This window comes from Balaenoptera borealis (genome assembly GCF_965194805.1).
Source record: "Balaenoptera borealis genome assembly, chromosome: 2".
Classification (NCBI taxonomy): Eukaryota; Metazoa; Chordata; class Mammalia; order Artiodactyla; family Balaenopteridae; genus Balaenoptera; species Balaenoptera borealis.
In genome coordinates this window covers 102,657,697-102,677,650 of record NC_138867.1, presented here as the reverse complement: position 1 = coordinate 102,677,650, position 19,954 = coordinate 102,657,697, and the positions used below count along the sequence as shown (strand labels likewise).

At 41.2% G+C, this 19,954-nt stretch overlaps 1 protein-coding gene across 3 annotated transcripts in view; it reads right to left on the bottom strand.

Annotated features, from left to right (window-relative positions):
- SNCAIP (synuclein alpha interacting protein) overlaps positions 1 to 19,954 on the bottom strand; it is a 40,484-nt gene that overhangs the window by 11,409 nt on the left and 9,121 nt on the right. For all 3 annotated transcript variants that reach the window (XM_082380057.1, XM_082380059.1, XM_082380058.1), the window contains exons 4-7: positions 12,936 to 13,061; positions 7,785 to 7,954; positions 2,677 to 2,769; positions 1,021 to 2,089 (exon numbers count right to left, since the gene is read on the bottom strand). In XM_082380057.1, coding sequence (XP_082236183.1) covers positions 1,021 to 2,089; positions 2,677 to 2,769; positions 7,785 to 7,954; positions 12,936 to 13,061 — 1,458 coding nt within the window. The remainder of the gene's footprint in view (positions 1 to 1,020; positions 2,090 to 2,676; positions 2,770 to 7,784; positions 7,955 to 12,935; positions 13,062 to 19,954) is intronic.

Below are 19,954 nucleotides of genomic sequence, written 5' to 3'. Positions count from 1 at the left end.
AATCAATGTGTAATTAAAATTTGTGTTCAGTTAATTCGAGTGATATTAACTAAAACTTGATTTTGGTATTGCAAAAAAGAATTTGCACAGTTCTTAGACCTCAGTGGAATGGGATTTTACCTTATAGCGAATAATAAATGATGCAGGTGTGACTCTCTGGTTAGCAGGATGGATATTCCGGATGCTTCTATTCCTCAGAGAGTTTCACATTTTGGCTGCTATACCATGTTTTTTAAGGGCATGGCATGCACAGAGCATGCAGGAAATGTTGCCTAAAAAGATGTTTGTACCTCTTACTCACTGGATTTAAATCCAGATTATAGCGCATGGTTTTACAACAAATGCAATTACACAACGTAGTTCATGGCATACTCTGCTGTCCCCTGGGCGCTGGCAAGCACTTCACACCACTAGAGCTTCCTTAGGGGCTTGTGTCGTAAAACGCCAACGTGGGGGTCCCCGTGGTGTATTCATTCTAAAGGTCCTTCCAAAGTTGAGTAGTTTAGAAACAGAGTTTCTATTTATGTGTTGTTTAATTGGGCTGGAGAATAAACTATCCAGTCACATGAGGAGAACTAACTCTTCCTGAGGCAGAGTCAGTGCCAAAGAAGGGCCTGATTTCACAACAATTAGTAGTCTAATCTTGTAGAAATGCCTCCCCATCTATGACTCCTCATTCTCAAGGATCAAAACTACTTAGCAGAAACTAACACACCATTGTAAAGCAATTATACTCCAATAAAGATCTTAGAAAAAAAAAAAACCAAAAACTACTTAGGGAAATTTAGGGACCAGAATACAATCTCCTGTGATTTGTTTAATCTTTCTCTCTTAGAGCATTTTCAGAATGTACTCTAACACGACATATCTCATTAGAAACGCATGAATTTGGCTTTTCATGAATCCTTCGGAATTCTCCTGGGGATCCCCTCAAGGTGGCCAAGGGCAACAATCTGTAGTGTTAGGAACAATATAATTAATTTAAAGGAATAAAAGGGATATTCTCCAAATAGCACTCACCGCCTTATTCTTTCCTTTGCTAGCAGAGCTCCCGGGATTTCCCTTACCGTCTGTGGTCTTCCTCCCAAGTGAGGTTAAGGGCAGGGTGGAGGTCTTCAGCTGGTTGGATGCCTGATAGTTATTATTATTGTTCTGGTTGCCACTTAGCGTCTCCATGATGGATCGGAAGGTTCCAAAAGGCCTTTTCAGTTGATCCCCTGGCTCGCCGCTTGCGGAGGTCCGCTGGAGGGTCCTGCCCTTATCTCGGTCCTTCTCGCCGTTCAGTTCAAGGCTACTTTGCTCCATCTGCACCACAGGTTCCTCAAAGGTAACTCTGAGTTTCAGGTTCTGCGATGTCCGGCGCTTGGAAGATGGGGACTTGAGGGCGCTCTTGGGACTCGTGGCCACTTTCTGGGCAGCTGTGCTGTCGGGGCTGGGCTGAGGGGGTTCTCCAGAGGGCTGGCTTGGGGGAGTGGTTCCCGAGCCTGGACCCTGGGATTCCGAGTCTGGCTCGCTGCTCTCTGAGGTGGGGGATGGGCTGTGGCCCTCCAGAGATTTGGAGGCCTTGATACTGAAAGGAAACCTGCGTCCTGATGCCAAGCTGTGCTTCTTTATCATCAAGTGTAAGCTCTCTGCGCCGTCCATACTCTCCACGCTTTCCACGACAGGCTGTGGTCTGGGCCTGTCGGCCTTTCTCACGGGCGTGCCCTTGGGCTCCTCAGAGTTATTGGAGTCTGTGTCGGACTCACTCAGTGACCGCTGCATCAGCTGCTTCAGCCTGGCTAACTTCAGTTCCCTCTTCTCCAGTGGGGTCTTTTTTGCATTTCTAGAAGCAGCCTGAGCATCCTGGAATTCCAAGGACAGCTTTTCCTGGGTGCAGACATTCTCTGAAATATCTTTTCCTAATAACTGGCGTAGGATTTTATCCGAATCTTCGTCTTTAGCTTTGGCCCTAGCCCGGCTGGATGCGGACAGGCTTCCAAGAACTTGAATCCCCTCTTGGATTCCTGGTTTGCTTTTGCCTATAGGCTCATCGTCTGCATCTGGGGATTTCCATTGGGACTTTCTGGAAGCTGGGGAGGACGGTGAACTGAAATAGGATGAAGGACATACGAGATGACTTCCTACTGGGTTAAAATAACTCAGCCACAAATCACTGCGTGGCTTAAATGCCACTAATAACTTACAAATCACTAAGACTGAAATAAGGATAATGAATATCTGTTTCAAGCAATCTACAAACATTCCATGGTGGCAACCATAACCAGTATAGTAAGCCTCATACCTTATGCTTTGACTACAAAATTTATCTACTGTTTTATTGTATATACATTAATTTTGCACAAATTTTCTCAATTAATCCCATCTTCAACAACCTTATGAACCTACATACCCTTATTTCCATTTCATAGATGAAGAAATAAAAGACTCTGAAAGAGTAAGTGACTTGTTTATAGTCCTGGAAAGAAGAAATGGTACAGCTGGAGATAAACTCAAGTCTTCTGACCCTAGGTCCAGTGCCTTTTTCCATGTGATAGCTCATTTTTATTCCTCTTTATAAGAATAAAATGTTTTCTGTTATCTTCTTAAAAGATATTAAAAGAAAGTCCAAAAGAAGGCTCACACATTAAAGACAGTTTAAGAATTCTAACCACCAACGTTCCTGGTATTCATTACCTGGGCGAAGAAAGGAGTGATTTGCCCTCTGATTTCTGGGCTTCTAGAAGTTGTTGGAGCTGGTTCTGCAGTGTGACACGTTGCATTGTCTGTCTGGGAAAAACAAACCAAAATATATAAGCTCTCTGACACATGGCTACTATCATAAATTAACAGGTATAAATTTTTTTCATGATAATTTGCGATAAGTTGCAGTAAATCTAAAAATCTTACAAATGTGCATAACCTTCATCCTTATAATTCAGAAATTTTCCTGAGGATGCAATCAAAAGTACCCAAAAAGATATTTATTATTCACATTAGTAAAAAAACTATAACCTAAATGATCATCAATAAGACTGAGTAAATAATTTAGAATTATTTCTATAAAGGCAGCTATTAAGAATAATATATTTGAATATCTATGACATAGAAAAAGTTTCCCTAATATATGTGTATATAAGTAGAAAGTATACAGTATGAGATGTCCTTGTGAAAAGGGAAAATTTGGACACAGAGACAGACACACACAGGGAGAGCATCACATGAGCATGAAGGCAAAGATCAGGGTGATTCATTTACAAGCCAAAGAATGCCAAAGATTGGCAGCAAACCACCAAAAACTAGGAGGGAGGCACAGAATAGATTCTCCCTCACAGCCCTCAGAAGGAACCAACCCTGTCAACACCTTGATTTCAGACTTCTAGCCTCCAGAACTGTGAGAAAATAAATTTCTGTTGTTTAAGCCAGGCAGTTTGTGGTACTTTGTTACAGCAGCCCTAGCAGACTAGTATACTAGACATATGCTCACATATTTTTATATATTCATATTTCACATGCTCATATATTATACTTAAAGTTGATTAGTCCTTTCTGAGGGCTTTTTTAGAATCTAGAGAATAGAGTCCTTTTTTTCTCCATTCATACTTGGGATTTCTGTCATCAGTCAATCTAACTGCCTCCAAATAGTTTTCTTGACTGTGTCATAATTCACTCTGACACCTAAAAACCCTATAAAAGGAGTTTAATCTCCTTTTAATCTTTCTTCATCTGTTTTAACCCCTCACTAAATGTTTTTCTAAAAAACTTGACACGCAGTTCCAAATTTCAAAGTGGGAAAAGTAGAGTGCTCTTACGTATTTTTATTTTTAATTCATTCTTTAGATTAGGGTCAGCAAATTATAGACTATAGACTGTGGGCTAAATCCAGCCCATCACCTGTTTTTGTAAATAAAGTTTTATTGAAACAGAGCCATACACATTCATTTACATATTATCAAGTGCTGATTTCACGCTACAAAAGCAGAGTTGAGTAATTATGACACAGAACATGTGGTGCACAAGCCTAAAATATTTACTATCTGACCTTTTAGGGAAAATATTGCTGGCTCCTCCTTTAGACAATTAAGTTTTCAGTATGTGAGTCACAGAATGCGTGAGATAAAATGAGATCACAGACTTCTTAGGTCTTAGGGATGAAATGTTAGGACTAAGACTGACCACTTCTAAGAAAAGGAGAGTATTTGGGGCTGATGGAAGGTTATTATACAAATCTGTTCTCACAGAATTAAATTTAGGCAGCCAACAGCTGTTGAGTATATGCAATGACATTTGGCAAGGAGAAGACTTGGGCTTCCTCAAGCCAGGATCTAAGACTCGGCAGTCCTTTTAAGAACACTTGTAACTAATTTGTTTAGTTCCTCATCCCTGCTCACGAGAGCTGCTACCAGTTTTGATGCTAAGTGTATTAGTTTTCTACTCCTGTTAACAAATTATTACATGCTTAGTGATTTAAAACAACACATGTGTATCTTACGGTTCTGTAGGTCAGAAGACCAGAATGGGTCTCTCCAGATTAAAATCGAGGTATCCACAGTCTACATTCCTTTCTGGAGGCTCTAGGATGAAAGTCTATGTCCTGCTTATTGAAATCAGGCACAGAATCGGTTCCTTGCAGTTGTAGGACTGAGGTCTCTGTTTTCTTGCTGACCGTCAGTTGAGGGTCATTGCCAGCTCCTAGAGGTTACTGCACTTCTTGGCTCACAGCCCCTTCCTCCCTCATCAAAGTCTGCAAGAGCAGATTGAGTCCTTCTTACACTTTGAGTCTCTCTATCTCCTTTTCTGCCTTCTCTTTACTGTTACTCCTGTGATGAGACTGGATCAACCCCAATAATTCAGGGTGACCTTAACTCCATCTGCAAACTTAATTCCCTTTTTGTCATGTAAGGTAACATATTCATACCTTCCAGGGATTAGGATGTGACAGACATCTTTGGGGGACAGTTTGTGGGGCGGGGGGTTGGGGGGGGTGGGTACCACACTAATACTGCAGAGTTCGGTAAATACTGCTTACTCCTCTAAAATCAGAATCAGTTTTCCTTTTTCCAAGTTCTGTAATAATTAATGTGTTTTCTAAACAGATTTCACTTTCTGTAACCTATGGCTTTTAACCTGTTTTCTTAACTTTAATGCACATTCTGATAATATGCTTCTATGTCCAGAGTAAATCGAGTGTTACCATACATTGTTTTCTCTTTATTGAAAAAATACCAAGTTATTTAATTGTTTTTACCCAACATGGAAAGAGTTTGCTTGCTTTGTTTAATTTAGTTTTTTTCTGATGGCTAAATTAATACAATTACTTAAAAAATTCAAACCATTTAGAAAGAGTGAGTAACATTTTGGAGTGTATCATACCAGCTTGGGGCAGCAGGGAGAGCAGTGGGGAGAGAGAGGGATTTCTTAGAAATGAGATAATGAGATTATACTGCACACTGTATTTTGTAATTTTCTTTTTTTACTTAAGGAAAGTAAAATACACTGTGTGTGTGTGTGTGTGTGTGTGTGTGTGTGACTTCATTTTAACTTGATTACTTTTGTAAAGACCGTATCTCCAAATAAGCTCACATTCCGAGGTACTAGGGGTTAGGACCCCAACACACCATTTTATGCGGCCACAATTCAACCCATAATACCTACGCCTGTAGATCAGGATCTCTAAGAGAGCTGAAGCTTGCCATTTCTAAATAATAGCTATGTTTATTAACTCTAAAGGGTTGGTGAATATTCTAGTAGGAAAAGGCACTCAAGACTGTCTCCCACTCACAATTTTGGGCTGAAAAACTAGTGTTTTCCATCCTTCTTCCTGCACCTTTCGATGTTATTGATGCCCTAGAGCCTGAAGGGTACATTGTACTGAGGCTAGACTAAGTGAATTTCTCTGTTCATTTCTAGTTTTGCCAACCTCACTGAGACACAGAGTAAGTACAAGACTAGGGTCTACAATGTAACCTCTCATATTTCATCTTGTCATTGGCCTAACTACAACTGTCTACAGCATTCAGTTTGGAGACAGTGGAAGAACTGCTGTCTATTAGCATACATGTGTGTTTTATCCCAGGATCATCAACAGAGAGAGCAGCCAAGACCCTGATCTTGAAGAGTTCTACCAATAAAACAGATACTATAACTCACGAAAGCTTCTCTGACTCCGTGGTAAGAGACAGGGGAAGGTTTTGTGATCTTTTCTCTGAGTACGAACCTTAAGAAAAAACATTCCATTGGACCATTTTGAAGTTCCTCTTGATGGATATGTCCATATACTACTAGGGGGAGTGTCCACTGGTACAACAGTTCTGGAAGGACAGTAGGCAACATCTATCCACATTTTAAATACGTATGCACTTTGTTCTGGCAATTCCCTTTCTAGGAACTTCTTTTCAGAAACACCAATACATGTACATAAAGACATGTGTACAAGTATGTTCGCTGTGGCAAGATAACTTACTGAGTTATGAATCTGTGTGCATTTTCCCCAGAGCTTCAAGCTCGCTTAGCTCACCTGCCCCGGGGGAGTCTTGTGTAACTGGGCAGAGCATTCTTGGAGGGAAAGGAACCGTTCTAATTTTTAAGTTTAAATTTTATTTTATTTTTTTTCCTAGTAAAAGCCTAAATTCATTAAAGAGAGTATTCTAGGTACTGGCAGGGGGAGGAGCAGAGGAGTACAGAGACTCTTACCTCTAAGGCAAGAGACTAGAAGCAGAGAGAGAAAACAATTCCCCGAGCTTAACGAGGAGCCAGGGGATCTAAGGACTTGTCATATTGTTGCATGAACTACACTTCTAATCAGTTAAGGCCTCCTACCAACCACAGGTCTTTTTTCACAAGGAAAGAATGAAAAAAAATATTTTTTATAATTTTAAAGTAAAACTTCATTTTTTTTCCTTAAAATTTAATTTTTAAGGTTTGTCCTCCTAATCTGTCAGCATTACTTTGAGTACTATTTTTGATGTTCAGTGATTCCCTTCCTAGTATGGCAGCTGTCATTTGGCTGATGTGTTTTCCAAGGGCTGACCTCGGTCCCCTCAGACGAGCATCAGCTCCTTAATCCTTCAACCTGCTGGAGACCCCTCGGACGGCCTCTCATCTGGTCCTCCTTTCTTCAAGCATATCATGGCAGCCTCCCAGAAATGCTTCCCTGGCATCTAGGTACGCAGTGTGTACCAGCTGAATCATCTCATCAAAAAAGAACTGATTTTAGCTAGACAAAGAGTGTTTTAAGTAACATCACGCTAAGTTTACATTCTGAGGATTTTAAATTCTGAGAATTCATCAATCGTCTGCTTAATTTTTATAATAAATTTGCCAGTGATATTTACCAGGTGACCTGTCTGTAATTTCCCAAATATACATTTTTCTTTTTGAGAAAACTGAGAAACTGGCCCATCTCTAGCCCTTCTCTCTCTCTCTTGCTTTTGATGATTTGCTAGACTGTTAAGGACAGAAGTTTGGAATGATGCCCACGTGTGCTTTCTGCGCCTGCTACGTCATCTGACCCTGAGATGTGAACACAGAGAGAGGCTCCCTCCCCTTGTCCACTGTGGCTTAAGTTCTCTGCTTAGGAAGCTAGCTCTGCATTTTTTTTTTTGTTTAAATATCATTTTGCCTCTGCAGAAATGGCATGAATGCTGGCCATGAGGACTTGGGACGGAGGAAGAAAAGAAGATGAGGAGGATACTAGGGAATTCCTATAAGACCAGCATGAGGGAGCCTTCCAAAGACCTGCCTGAAACCTAAGCACAACGATGATCAGCCAGACTTGGTTCTCATGGAACGAACAGGTCACTCACTCCTTCAGCTGCTTGGTTAGCTTCACCACCTGGGAGGCCAGCGACATGCAGGTCTCCACCACCACCAGGTACCGGGAGCACAGGGTGTGTCCGTGGCGCTCAGCGCTCTGGGAGGGCTTTTCCCCCGCATGGTTCTGCATGGTGACATTTGCTCCATATTCAACCAGGGTCTGTCAGAGAATGCAGAGACATGTGATTGTATCAGAACCTCCCTGTAAACATTATTTATTTATTATTTTTAATTTTTTTGAATTGAAGTATAGCTGATTTACAATATTGCTAGTTTCAGGTCTGCGGCAAAGTGATTCAGTTGTATTATATACATTTTTTTCAGATTCTTTTTCATCGTAGGTTATTACAAGATACTGAATATAGTTCCCCATGCTATACAGCAGGTCTCTGTTGTTTATCTATTTGATGCGTAGTAGTTAGCATCTGTTAATCCCATGCTCCTAATTTATCCCTCCCCCCGCCTCCCTCTCCCCTTTGGTAACCATAAATTTGTTTCCTATGTCTGTGAGTCTGTTTCTGTTTCGTATATAGATTCATTTGTATTATTTTTCAGATTCCACATACGAGTGATACCATATAGTATTTGTCTTTCTCTGTCTGACTTAACTTAGTATGATATTCTCTAGGTCCATCTGTAAACATCCGTATTTTTTAATGACTGTTACAGAAGGTTGAATGGAACTTTTCCTGTTGTTCCAAAACCAGTCACCAGAGCCCACAGTGGGACACGGTGGGGGTGAGGAGTACCATCACACACAAAGGACAGCCTCTGGTGAGCTTTCAGTGGTCAGTATCAGATGCCTCTTTTCGGAGCCTACAATGATGCAGCCAACGAATCCCACTACTATCAATCTCACACCAGCCTCAGAAGGAGATGGGAAGGGGTGGAGGTTCCTTCCTCCTTAGAGTCCTTTCCTTTATGAGGTGTGCAGGGCAGTGTCTGTGGTGAAAGGCTTTGTCCCTTTCAGTGGGTGGGCCCTTGAAGTTGGGGATGCCCATAAGAAAAAGAAGGAATTTTGTTTACTTTTTCCTATTTACTTGGGCAGCGCACATGATCTGTTGCTGAACCTACTCAATCAGGAATAAAAAGAACAGGAGAGAATTGTCATGGCAGGGCCCACATTCCCACCACGTGCCATGGCAAAGGTGTGTCCCATATATTGAGCAGATGTTGTAGAAGGGAGCTTGCTGTGAGCTTGTTATCACCCAATTTAAAAGGAGAGGGTTCTTGGGTGACTTCCCTGGTGGCGCAGTGGTTTAGAATCCGCCTGCCAATGCAGGGGACATGGGTTCGATTCCCTGGTCTGGGAAGATCCCACATGCTGCAGAGCAACTAAGCCCCATGCACCACAACTACCGAGCCTGCGCTCTAGAACTCGCAAGCCACAACTACTGAAGCCTGCACACCTAGAGCCCGTGCTCTGCAACAAGAGAAGCCACCACAATGAGAAGCCTGAGCACCGCAAGGAAGAGTAGCCCCCGCTCGATGCAACTAGAGAAAGCCCGCGCACAGCAACAAAGACCCAATGCAACCAAAAGAATAAATAAATAAAATAAATTTTAAAATTAAAAAGAAAAAAAGGAGAGGGCTCTTTAGCAACAGGAGGCAGTGGGGTGCAACACAGGTGGAGGGGACTGTATGGCGGAGGAGGGTGTGAGGTCGGGGCCAGATCTCCTGTCTCAGGTATGTGGGAAGGCTCTAGAGGACCCTCTGAAGTCCCCACCCACCGTGCCCACCAGAGATTCAGCCTCTGAAGGCTTCCCCAGAGGGCATCAGTGGCAAACCATAGTGAGCTAAAGAAGCAAGACAACTTTCAGGGAGATGCCATGACCTCTGCCAGTAAAGCAAAGAGACAGTTGACTTTTTCTCTCCATACCTTCTCTTTGTCCCCAACACTGGAGCCCAGAAGAGAGAGGGGAATAGGAGCTAAGGTGGTGTGTAAAAAGCCAGTCATGCCTCAGTCCCATACCAAGTCCCTTTCACCCTGAGTCTGATCTGGGTTGGGGAGGAGAATGCTTTGAACCAGAAATAAGACTGAGATTTTAAAACTGGTTTGAAGTAACTGTTAATAGTCAAACAAAAGCAAAAAGTTAAGGAATCTGGCCAGGGTACCGTTAGTAGAGGGGAGAGAGATTTGATGGAGCATGGTTGACATCGTTAATTATTATTATTATTTTTCCCGGCTGCACCTCGGCTTGTGGGATCTTAGTTCCCTGACCAGGGACTGAATCCTTGCCCTTGGCAATGAAAGCCCGGAGTCCTAACCATTGGACCGCCAGGGAATTCCCTGACATTGTTAATTAAAAAAAAATCAAAACTCTCTTGTTTTTATGCTGTGATGACAACAGACCCCACAGAAAGCTGTTACATCAATATTAATCAACTGTCATAGTCTGCCGTATTTTTTTGACACTATCAAGATCAGTCTGTAGATCTCTGGATTTATTTTAGTAATAGAAAATGTTTTTTCCACAAGAAATACTTGTAATTTTTAAATTCCTAGACTACTTAGACTCAGAAGTCATTAAGGAGCTTCACTTTCCTCTCAGTTTAGGATCACTCACCAAGAAAGGTGCCATAAGGCCACTGCCACCCATGTCACAGGGTGTCCCAGAGATCACCTCACCCTGAGCTCTCAGAGACTCAGCATAAACACACTGTTATCACTCCCCTTGACTCTGGCCTCTGCAGTTATCTTTCCAATGTTTTCCATACTCAGTCCCCTCTTCACTTCATAAAGATCCTCGCTCACCCCCTTTTCTACTTTCAATCTCTTTGTACCTATTTTTTTTTATTCTCACACCCAGTGGATAGACCCGCTTCCAAGATTATTCAAGTTTCCACATCCCTGGTGTCTAGCGCCAAAAATATCATTTGTGTTAAGTGGAGAGAAGAACACTCTGAAAAGACAGACCGCCTCTCCTCACATATTAAGAAGGAAAATAACTAAGATCTCAAACAGAACTAGTGATATCAGCTGGTTTTCTTTGGGTTGCAGTCATTTATTGGCTGATAAAAACAGTCTACTTCAATACTATTAAATATGATAGTGTTTTGTCAAATGGAAAAATGAAGTTTTCAGTCTTCATTCAATTATTTTTCCTCCACAAAAACTAATGCTACTCCTTTCATCTTTCTGCAGATCCTGGTAATAATTTAAATTTCTCTCTTTTCTCATCACTCCTTTTACAAGTTGGTGTCTTAAATTAGAAGATGCACGCTTTGCCAACAATAGTGGGGAAACTTCCCAGACACTTGAAATATTTCCTATCAGCGTGGCTTTCCACAGAGTGGTTGCATGTGAGGAGACGCTGCAGAGAGCTTTTTGCTGTGACCTCTGCTTTCCAGTTTTATGAATCTTTTGCCTCTTACATTTACTGCTTTTCCATATCGTTTGAATTCCCTGAGTCCTCTCTATCTTCCCGAGCAAGTTCTCACTTCCCAGTTTTCTCTCTGAGATACAGTCTACCTTGCTCACAGTAGGACCTCAGTAAGTACCTGTTGAGTTTGGAATAAAAGATACAATACCTAATAAGGCTGAAAAAGAGTGTTGTTTTCTTAGAGTTCTTACATACACATATTTTGAACTGTATAAATCTGGTGAGGTAAAAGTATTTTCTTTAATCATGGCCTTCAGCCATACATTGTCAATTGTCTTTTCCTACGTCTCTGGCAGATGTGGGAACAAAGTCATAGATGCTGGGTCATTTTCAATGATGAGAATGGGGTGATTGGTTGGACTCTGGTAATTATGATTTATGTTCATAAATTAAATTCCAGGTCAATTCTAAACTTTGTTTCCAATTCAAAGCTTTTCCTCTCCTCACGCTGTCACTCTCCCTCCTTCTCTTCAGCTCTCTTCTCTCTCTGTTTTGTCAGTCAGGGCCTTACATTTTCTAGGTAAAAAAGCTTATCCAGTTTTTAAAAAAAAATGTTTTAATTGAAGTATAGCTGATTTACAATTGATTGGCAATGCTGTGCCAATCTCTGCTGTACAGCAAAGTGACTCAGTTATACACATAGAGACATTTTTAATTTAATATTCTTTTCCATTATGGTTTATCACAGGATATTGAATATAGTTCCCTGTGCCATACAGGGGGGGTGGGAGAGGGAAGGACTGGGAGTTTGGGATTAGCAGATGTAAACTATTATATATAATAAGTACCCATTTTTCACATTCATGCGTGCCCCAAGCTTCTGAGGACTCTCGCAGGGCCTCCCACTATGTGCTGTTAGGATGGCGGCACTGGGTGTGGCTCAGCTTTGTGCAGCTCTGCATTCAGCCGTGGGACGAGAGGCCAACCCTTCTTTCTGTAGGAACCCTGTGCTCTCTAAGCAGCCCTCCTGGATGTACCTCCAGGTGGCCTGGGGCAGGGGGAAGGGCCTCCCCACCTCCTGTGGCTCTGCTCCCCAACCTCTCTACATCACTGCACACAAAGGACATGGTAATATTCGCAAGGTATGTTGGGCTAAAAGGATGAGGCCACCGGAGGCTCTTGGGTGGAACGGCTGGCCAGCTGAGGCCCTGCTGAGCCTGCCCACGGGCAGACGGGACCAATATCGAGGGCCTCCTGTAATCAGTTCTGGGACTTCTTGAATGCTTTTGGGAAACTCAGTCCTACTACAGAGAACGGGAGAAGAAAACCACACACCACTCTCTCTCCTAAGCCTCCTGCTTGCTGCTCGGAGGAATTCTTCTAATTCTTTCTTAAAAATTCGGCCCTGTGTTTCAGACATTTGGGAAGGCGAAGTGTGCTAATGACAGCAGGGACGGTGCACCCTCCATGTGACGGACTCAGCGAGGTCAGTCTGGTAGTGGTTTCCTGCTGTCTTCAGAACATGGGGGTACTTCATTTCTATTGTCCCCAGCATTGGGGTTTTAAGGTAATGCTGCAAGGGCAAGAAGTGTCCCCTTCAACATCCTGTGACACTCCAGGAGAAACCCAGACAGCTACTTATGCCAGTGTTTGTGTGCATTTCTGGAAATACAAATATATCAATTTGACTCCTCATTATCCACTATAAGAGGAAAAGCTGATTTAATCCAGACATTCTCCCAGTGAACAAAATTCCCATGTTTTGTTTTACTACTTGATGCACTCATTTCTCTCTCCAGAGCAGCAGGGCCTGTGTACCTGTATGCACCCGAGGTAGCCATGCTGGGAAGCCACATGAACGGCGCTGTTGCCCTCCTGGTCCACTTCATCCAGTGAGATGCCCTGCTCTTGCATGAACTGAAGAAGCCACAGCAGAATCTTTTCCTAGTAAACACAAGGACAGGCTGGAATTAACAGACTGTCATGTAGTGAAGTCTAATATAAGGACAGAGGAAAACAAAACTCCAACATGTGAAGCTTAGATACAGCCAAGCTTACCTTATGAGGAGAACATTTCCATTCAGTATGAACTGAAAATTCACGCATCTCTGACTAAAGTTAACGAAAGAAGAATGCTCTGAGAATTCGAAGAGCAGAAAGTTATCTCAGAAATGCTCTTGTTTTGCTTACTTATTCTACAGGTGGGAAAAATGATTCACAGAAAGTTTGAGTACCTCCTCAGAGTCACACAGTGAGACAGTCAACGTTGGAACCAGTCCAAGTCTTTTGAGTCCAAGGCAATGTTTTTCTTACTTTGTTATATTATCTGGAGGCTTCAAGAATATTATTATAAAACCTTGGACTATTGAGATACCTAGCTTCTACTTTAAGTTTATCATACTTCAACCATGCCTTCCTAATCCCATACTGTACAATCAATAGGCTTACAAAAAAGAGGCAACATCTTAAGTTGCTAAGTATAAGATAACCACACTGAAATAAAACTGGGACCCTCTTGATTTTTCTGACCAAATGTTGTTGTTGTTGTTTTTTTTTTTTAAACAGATAAATCTTTCTCTTCTTCTATGTTAAAGGAAGGGGACCCAAAGCTTTGAACACAATCTTTCAAAAGCAAAGACACAGAACAGTCAGTGTGTGTTGTCGTAATCTGTTTGCATTTTACCCACTGAGTCTTTCGTGGTATTTACATGTTATGTTTGGCCTCAGGAGAAAGCAGGGGGATGGGAATTCACTGTTTTAAAATAGAAAAATTAAATATAATGTTAAAAAAATATGAGAGTGGTAAAAACAACAGCATGAAGTTTAGTGGGTGGAATTTGACATTTAAAAAGATGATCATGCATTTGAAATAGGCTTGAACCTCTCCTTAGCCTTTTAAAGGATTTTCTTTTCCAGTTATTTGCTTGGACTGGTCATGAACTTTTATATTTTTCTGGATTAAATTTGCCTTCACCTTCTGAACATGCCAACTAATCTGCTAAAGGAATGCTGGATAAAAACAGCCAACTCTTTTCATGTTTCTCCCCTCATGTGGGGAACAGGGCACTGTTTATAAAGGCATCTGTGACATCAGGGAGAGACTGAATATTTGCACCACACCTTTTTCACACGAGCAAGCAGGGCATAAGCCCTCTAAAGAGCAAGAAGAGAAAATGTAATCAATACCTACAACCGACCAAGAATGCACCCCGGGAAAGCAGGGTGAGTGTTAGTTGCAAAAGCAGACAGACCTTGTAGGAAGTGAAACCCTCCACGTCCCTAGAGAATGAGGTGGAGCAAAGCCTGGAGGCCAGGGTTGGGAGGTAGGAGTGGGATAAGATAGGCTGATATGTTTAATCCTCTCCTTCACAGGCAAACTTGGAGGAAGCTGGGACTGACATTTGGACCAGAGCAAGTGATGTTTCGAATGCATAAGGTACAACAACTTCCTTTATTTTTCCTAATTAGGTAGGGAAAAAACCGAAATATTTTTATCTGGAGACAGATGATCGAACCATGTGATCTTAACTCCTGAAAAGATCTGGATGAGTGGGTGTATCTCAAGATCAATGACATGACCAACTGGTTAGAAGTCAATGCCTAAGACACAGAAACATCAAGAGGGCAGGTCGCTGTGCCCCTACTGGTGAAAAGGACAGTCCTGCCATCTTCAATGGTCATTGTCAAGCTTGTGGTGACCTGGCTTGCTCCATGATATTAAATGTTAAAAATGCGGAGTGGGAGAGATTTTAGGGAATTATCCAATTCAATTATTTTACAAATCAGAAAGCTGAAGAAGACAACTGGATATTCTCTGACACTCTAGCAGCTTCTCTCTTTAGCTAGTAAAGTTCAGAGGAGTTCAAGATACTCAGAAACGTTTTATATGTACCTTCTTGTCAGGCATACTTTCACGTTTTTCAGACTCGATTAAATATTATAGTGGATATGTCTATTCCACATGCACAGAAAATGCCCTTTATTATAATTCAGTGTTTCGAATAACTGAATATAACTGAATAACTTTTAGTAATGGAGTTATAGGAAATAGAATACTATTCATAAGACTAGGAATTTTCCCTCTGTAGAAATCTGGGAAGAATCTAGAGACCTGGACTTTGCAGGGGCTTGATGACCTGGGAGAACAGGACAAGGTCTGTGTGAGGCAGGAGTTGCCTTGGCTCCTGACTCTCCCAGTCAGGTGCAGTCCATACTGTTACGATAACCTGCCTGCTTTTCTTACGATGGCATGGATAATTCTTTCCTATAATTAAGGCTCTCACCCAATTCAACATGCAAGACTTACATAAAGGAAGAATGCTTATCCTATTGTTCAGAACAAGGCACGTCTTTGCCCAGCCCCTCCAATTCAGTTTTGTGTTCTGCAGTGGACAATTTACTTTAATAAGAAGCTATGCAATTGGCCTGTTCACTGAGAAATCGATGGAAATGACAATCTCCCCTACGCTACGGTGCAGAGAAGCCCTGCTCAAAGGGATGGGCTGGCTGTCCACTTAGGATTTAGGATTTCTGAGAGGGACATGGAGATGGCTAGAATCCCTTGGTTTGGGTAAAAGCATGTTTAGCATCCAGTCTCTAAGAAATGCTTTCTGCTCTGATTCTGGAGAACTTTCCAGCAGAGATCCACAGTCCTACAATTTAAACAGTGACTTATTTGACAAATATCTAGTAAGGAGAACAGAACAAATATAGCTATTTTCTCCAATTTAGAAGGCCCTTGTAAATGCATACGTGTTATAGATATATATGTAATGATGACCACCTCTTCTTTTATCTTTTAGACATTCCGCGGGTTCTCTCCTCTGCCCCCCACCAGTGTGTGTGTGTGTGTGTGTGTGTGTGTGTGTGTGTGTGTGTGTGTGTCAGGAAGAAGATGTTAAAGGAAGAATGTAACTTCAGATCTTCATTTTCCCATAGGTATTGCTTTCAGAGACCATCCAATGCAGTCCCATGGATGGGGTGGCTCTTCTGTATTATTTCTGTTTTACAGAATGCCTCTCCAACTGACATTCCAGCCAATCACCCACACACCCACCTACTCATTCAACTTACATCTAACGACTTGAAACTTACTTCATGTACTAGTTTCCTCTTCTCGAGATTTTCTGCTCTTTTGGTAACCTGTTTTAATGTTGTATTTTGCATGTTCTTAAAGGCAATGCAATTTATTTAAAGTGGCAATTAATGCATGTAATTTATGAGATTTGCTGGACAGTCTAATTAAAAATGTAATTGAAAAGTATGCCACAGGTTTATTACTGATATCAATAAAATGTCTACACTTTTGTTACAACCATAAGTTCTAAAGGAAGCAGCTTTGTCTGTGATCATAGGTTATCAAATCTAACGTGCCATCAATTATAAGATTCACTCCAGTTTTTGACATGTTCAAATGTAAAAAGATGGCCAGCAATAATCTCATATTGTCATTTACTGTAAGATAAATGTAGAATCTAGAGATAGTAAAATGTAAAAAAAAAATACATCTAAGAATTGATTAAACAGGTTAAGGCCTAAATAATTCTTTGCCAAATTTCTCTGACACTTCACTCATAGTGAAATAAATATATTAAATAATATTTATAGAAACAAAAATAATAAAGTGGAAGGTATCCAATAACCATAAGAGCCAACATTTACCTAGTGTCTAATATGTGCTGGCAGCGGGCAGTGCTTCATGTGGCTTTTCTCATTTGGACCTCAGAGCAACCCTGTAAAGAAGGTTCTATTATCTCCATTTTAAAGATGAGGAAACTGAGGTCCAGGGAGATCTTTTCCTTTTTTTAAAAAAGTAAACGTATGCAAGGCTACTGAGCTAGTAAGGGTAGGACAAGGATTTAAACTCAGACTCAGGAGCTAATGTTCTCTGTCTTCTGACTATGAATATCCACCATGGCTCGTTGCCCCATGACCCCTGACTCCATAAAGGAAACACTCCCTTTCCAACCCTTGGGTCACAGAAATCACATTAACTGTCATTCTGTGGGTTGTGGAGCTCTGTGTTGGTTAAGCTTTTTCAAAGGTCCTTGGAGAGCAGATGAATGCTTGTGCCATTCAAAGATTTTTCAGTTTGCTTTCATCTGCTATCGTAACCTTTTCAGTGTTGTTTACTTATTTCTACACCATGACAATGAAACAATAAAGTCAACAGAATATTTCCCCTTTTTAAAGTAAACCGTGGAAAAACAATAACACAGCTTGTGGAAGGAACCCCCTCACCAGCATGCCTATCACTGTTCATGACCATTCGTAGGAACTGCTGAGCTTTTTCTTTCTTGAAAAAGTGTCTTTTTTTTTTTTTGATCCGTATCAGGGCAAACATTTAAAATGGAGAATGAACATAGTGTAGGCAAATGTGCTCTTTCTTGGTAAATGCATAATGCTATGATTCCTGTTGTTTCTGTAGCAAAACTCCTTGATCAAAAGTCACATGAAAGATTCAGAAACAAAATGATAAGTTTGATGTTGAAAGTATCAGAGAGCCCACTGAACCAGTGACCAATGCAAAACAGGCCGGAGCCCCCAAGAACCTGAGGGCAAGAGCTTTGCTGGGATCCTGGACGAGACCATCTGAACCGTCATGTTCGAATAAAACTGCCCAAGTTACACAGGCGGTGACTTTGACTTGAGACAATTCTGTCTCAATTGTTTCGCCAGCAAGCATCTCTCTCAAGGGACAGCAAAGCAGGCCCATCCGAGGACACCCCTGCTCGTTCCCTGAGCGTCCCTCACGCTTTCACCTTCATGCTCCCTGTGGCCGGTTCTGCTAGGTACAATCAGGGAATGAAATAACTGCACCCTCCGAGACCTGGTGTGTCAAGAGGAGGAAAATCAATTCCTATCACCCAAAGATCTATCACTCCAGGAGACCACTAAAAACTGCTGGCTACCCTGTGGTTCTGGAGCCCTTAAAGGTAATTTTAACCAGAAAAAGGACACAAATTGCGAGTCAAATGGAGCTCATTCTTTAAGAATCTATAGGAGGGGCAGAGGGCAACTAAAATAAACCAAGAGAGGAATTTTCTTCTGTACTATCCTTTCCAAAGGTATTTACTGAAGAAACAAAACCAGAACACACTCCAGTGCCTGCTTGCTGTAGAAAAACCTGCATGTGCTGAATCCATCAGAAAACTGTTCAATAACAGTCTTCCTTGTGAAAATATTAGCCTTGTAATGGTTCCAAGTTCAGCATCTCCACAGGTTATCTGTTACATAAGTGGTCGCAGCGGATGTAGGATGGCTGGGCAGAATTTGCAGTCCTAATGGGCTTCTACATTTTCTACGTAGTTAGGAATGCTCTCCTGAAGGCACTGCTGGAGTGCCTTGCTCAAAGCTGCACTTGAGGTCATTAAAAATGCTTATCAGCTTGAAATAACAATCTGAAGACTGATACTAGCATGAAGCAAATGTTTGACGTGGCTCTTCACATAGGTCACCAATTGCCATATTTTCCTCTAGGCCAGCCAAGCAAACTACACTATCACCCAAACAGTCCCAGAAATGGCAGTTTCTTTTGTTCTGTCCCAATAGCTTCAAAATTATGAGAAGCCTGCTGTGAGAGCTGAAGAGAGAAACTGGCACATATAAGCAACATTGCTCAGGACAAAGAAGGCCGGATGCCCAATTATTGACTAAAGTGTCAGAACAGCAATGCAATCCTTTCCTCCTTTACTTTGGCAAGCTCTTCCAAAAGTGCAGTCAGCCTTTTCACTGATATCTGAAATTCCTCTTTAGGCTTTAAATGAGCAAATGAAATCAGGGGTATGAAACAATTACTCAGACAATTTCAGAATAAATAAAATTTTGTTTTATACTGAGAATGATTTATGAAGACTATTGTCTTAATGATTCCTTTGGTCATTTGAAAATACTATTCTCCCCTTTGCCAGTCTAAGCAAAAAAAGAGCATCTTAACAAATCTTATTAATTCTTACGTTTGTTTGTAGAGCACCATGACTGGGGCTCATAAGTGCAATACACAAAGAAAATGGAGTAATTATTTCAAAGACAGTGGCTTTTACAAATTTTAAATGTTCTTCCTGCTCCTTTCTTCATTCCATAAATTTCGTACGAGCTCTGTTAAGATACTCCAAATATCACAACGTATTGTTAGATAAAATTGTAAAAGAAGACTTCTGCAGCTGTATCAGTGCCACTGTAAACAAGCTATACAAATTATCTACACAAATGGAGGAAAAACAGAATCTGGTCCCAAAGCCAAAGGACCTGAGTTGAGATCCAGCGTTTGCTCCTACTAGCCATTAGACCACATGCAAGCCACTTAAGGTTTCTTTTTTCAGTCTCCTCATCTATAGAATGGGGATAAGAACAACAGAATCTAATAAGGTTGTTTTAAGGCATAAGCCAGATAATGTACACAAAATCCAATGGCATGGTGCTTGGTACATATAGGAAACATTATATATATATTAATTGAAGTTACCATGGCACAAAATAAACTATCACCTAACATGACTCCCCCTGAAGAAAGGCTGTGGTAATATTCTAGGAGTCTATTTTTAAAATTTGAGATTGTCAAGCTTGAAAAAGCATAATCTCTTGTTGACAATACCGCAATTTACTGCCACTGGGAAAGTTTATGAAGCCAAAGGGATAAGGTTATATGCATGAGAAGCAATTTTCTTTGCCACAAACAAATGTGATTAAATCTATTTTAATACAGTGCTGACTTTATTTATAATTTTTTAAGACTGAGATTGGCATTTTGTGGTTCCAATTTTTTTAAAAAAGATAATTTATACTCACCCTTCTCAAAGGGAGTTAATGATGATTTTTTACTGCATACACTGGATTGT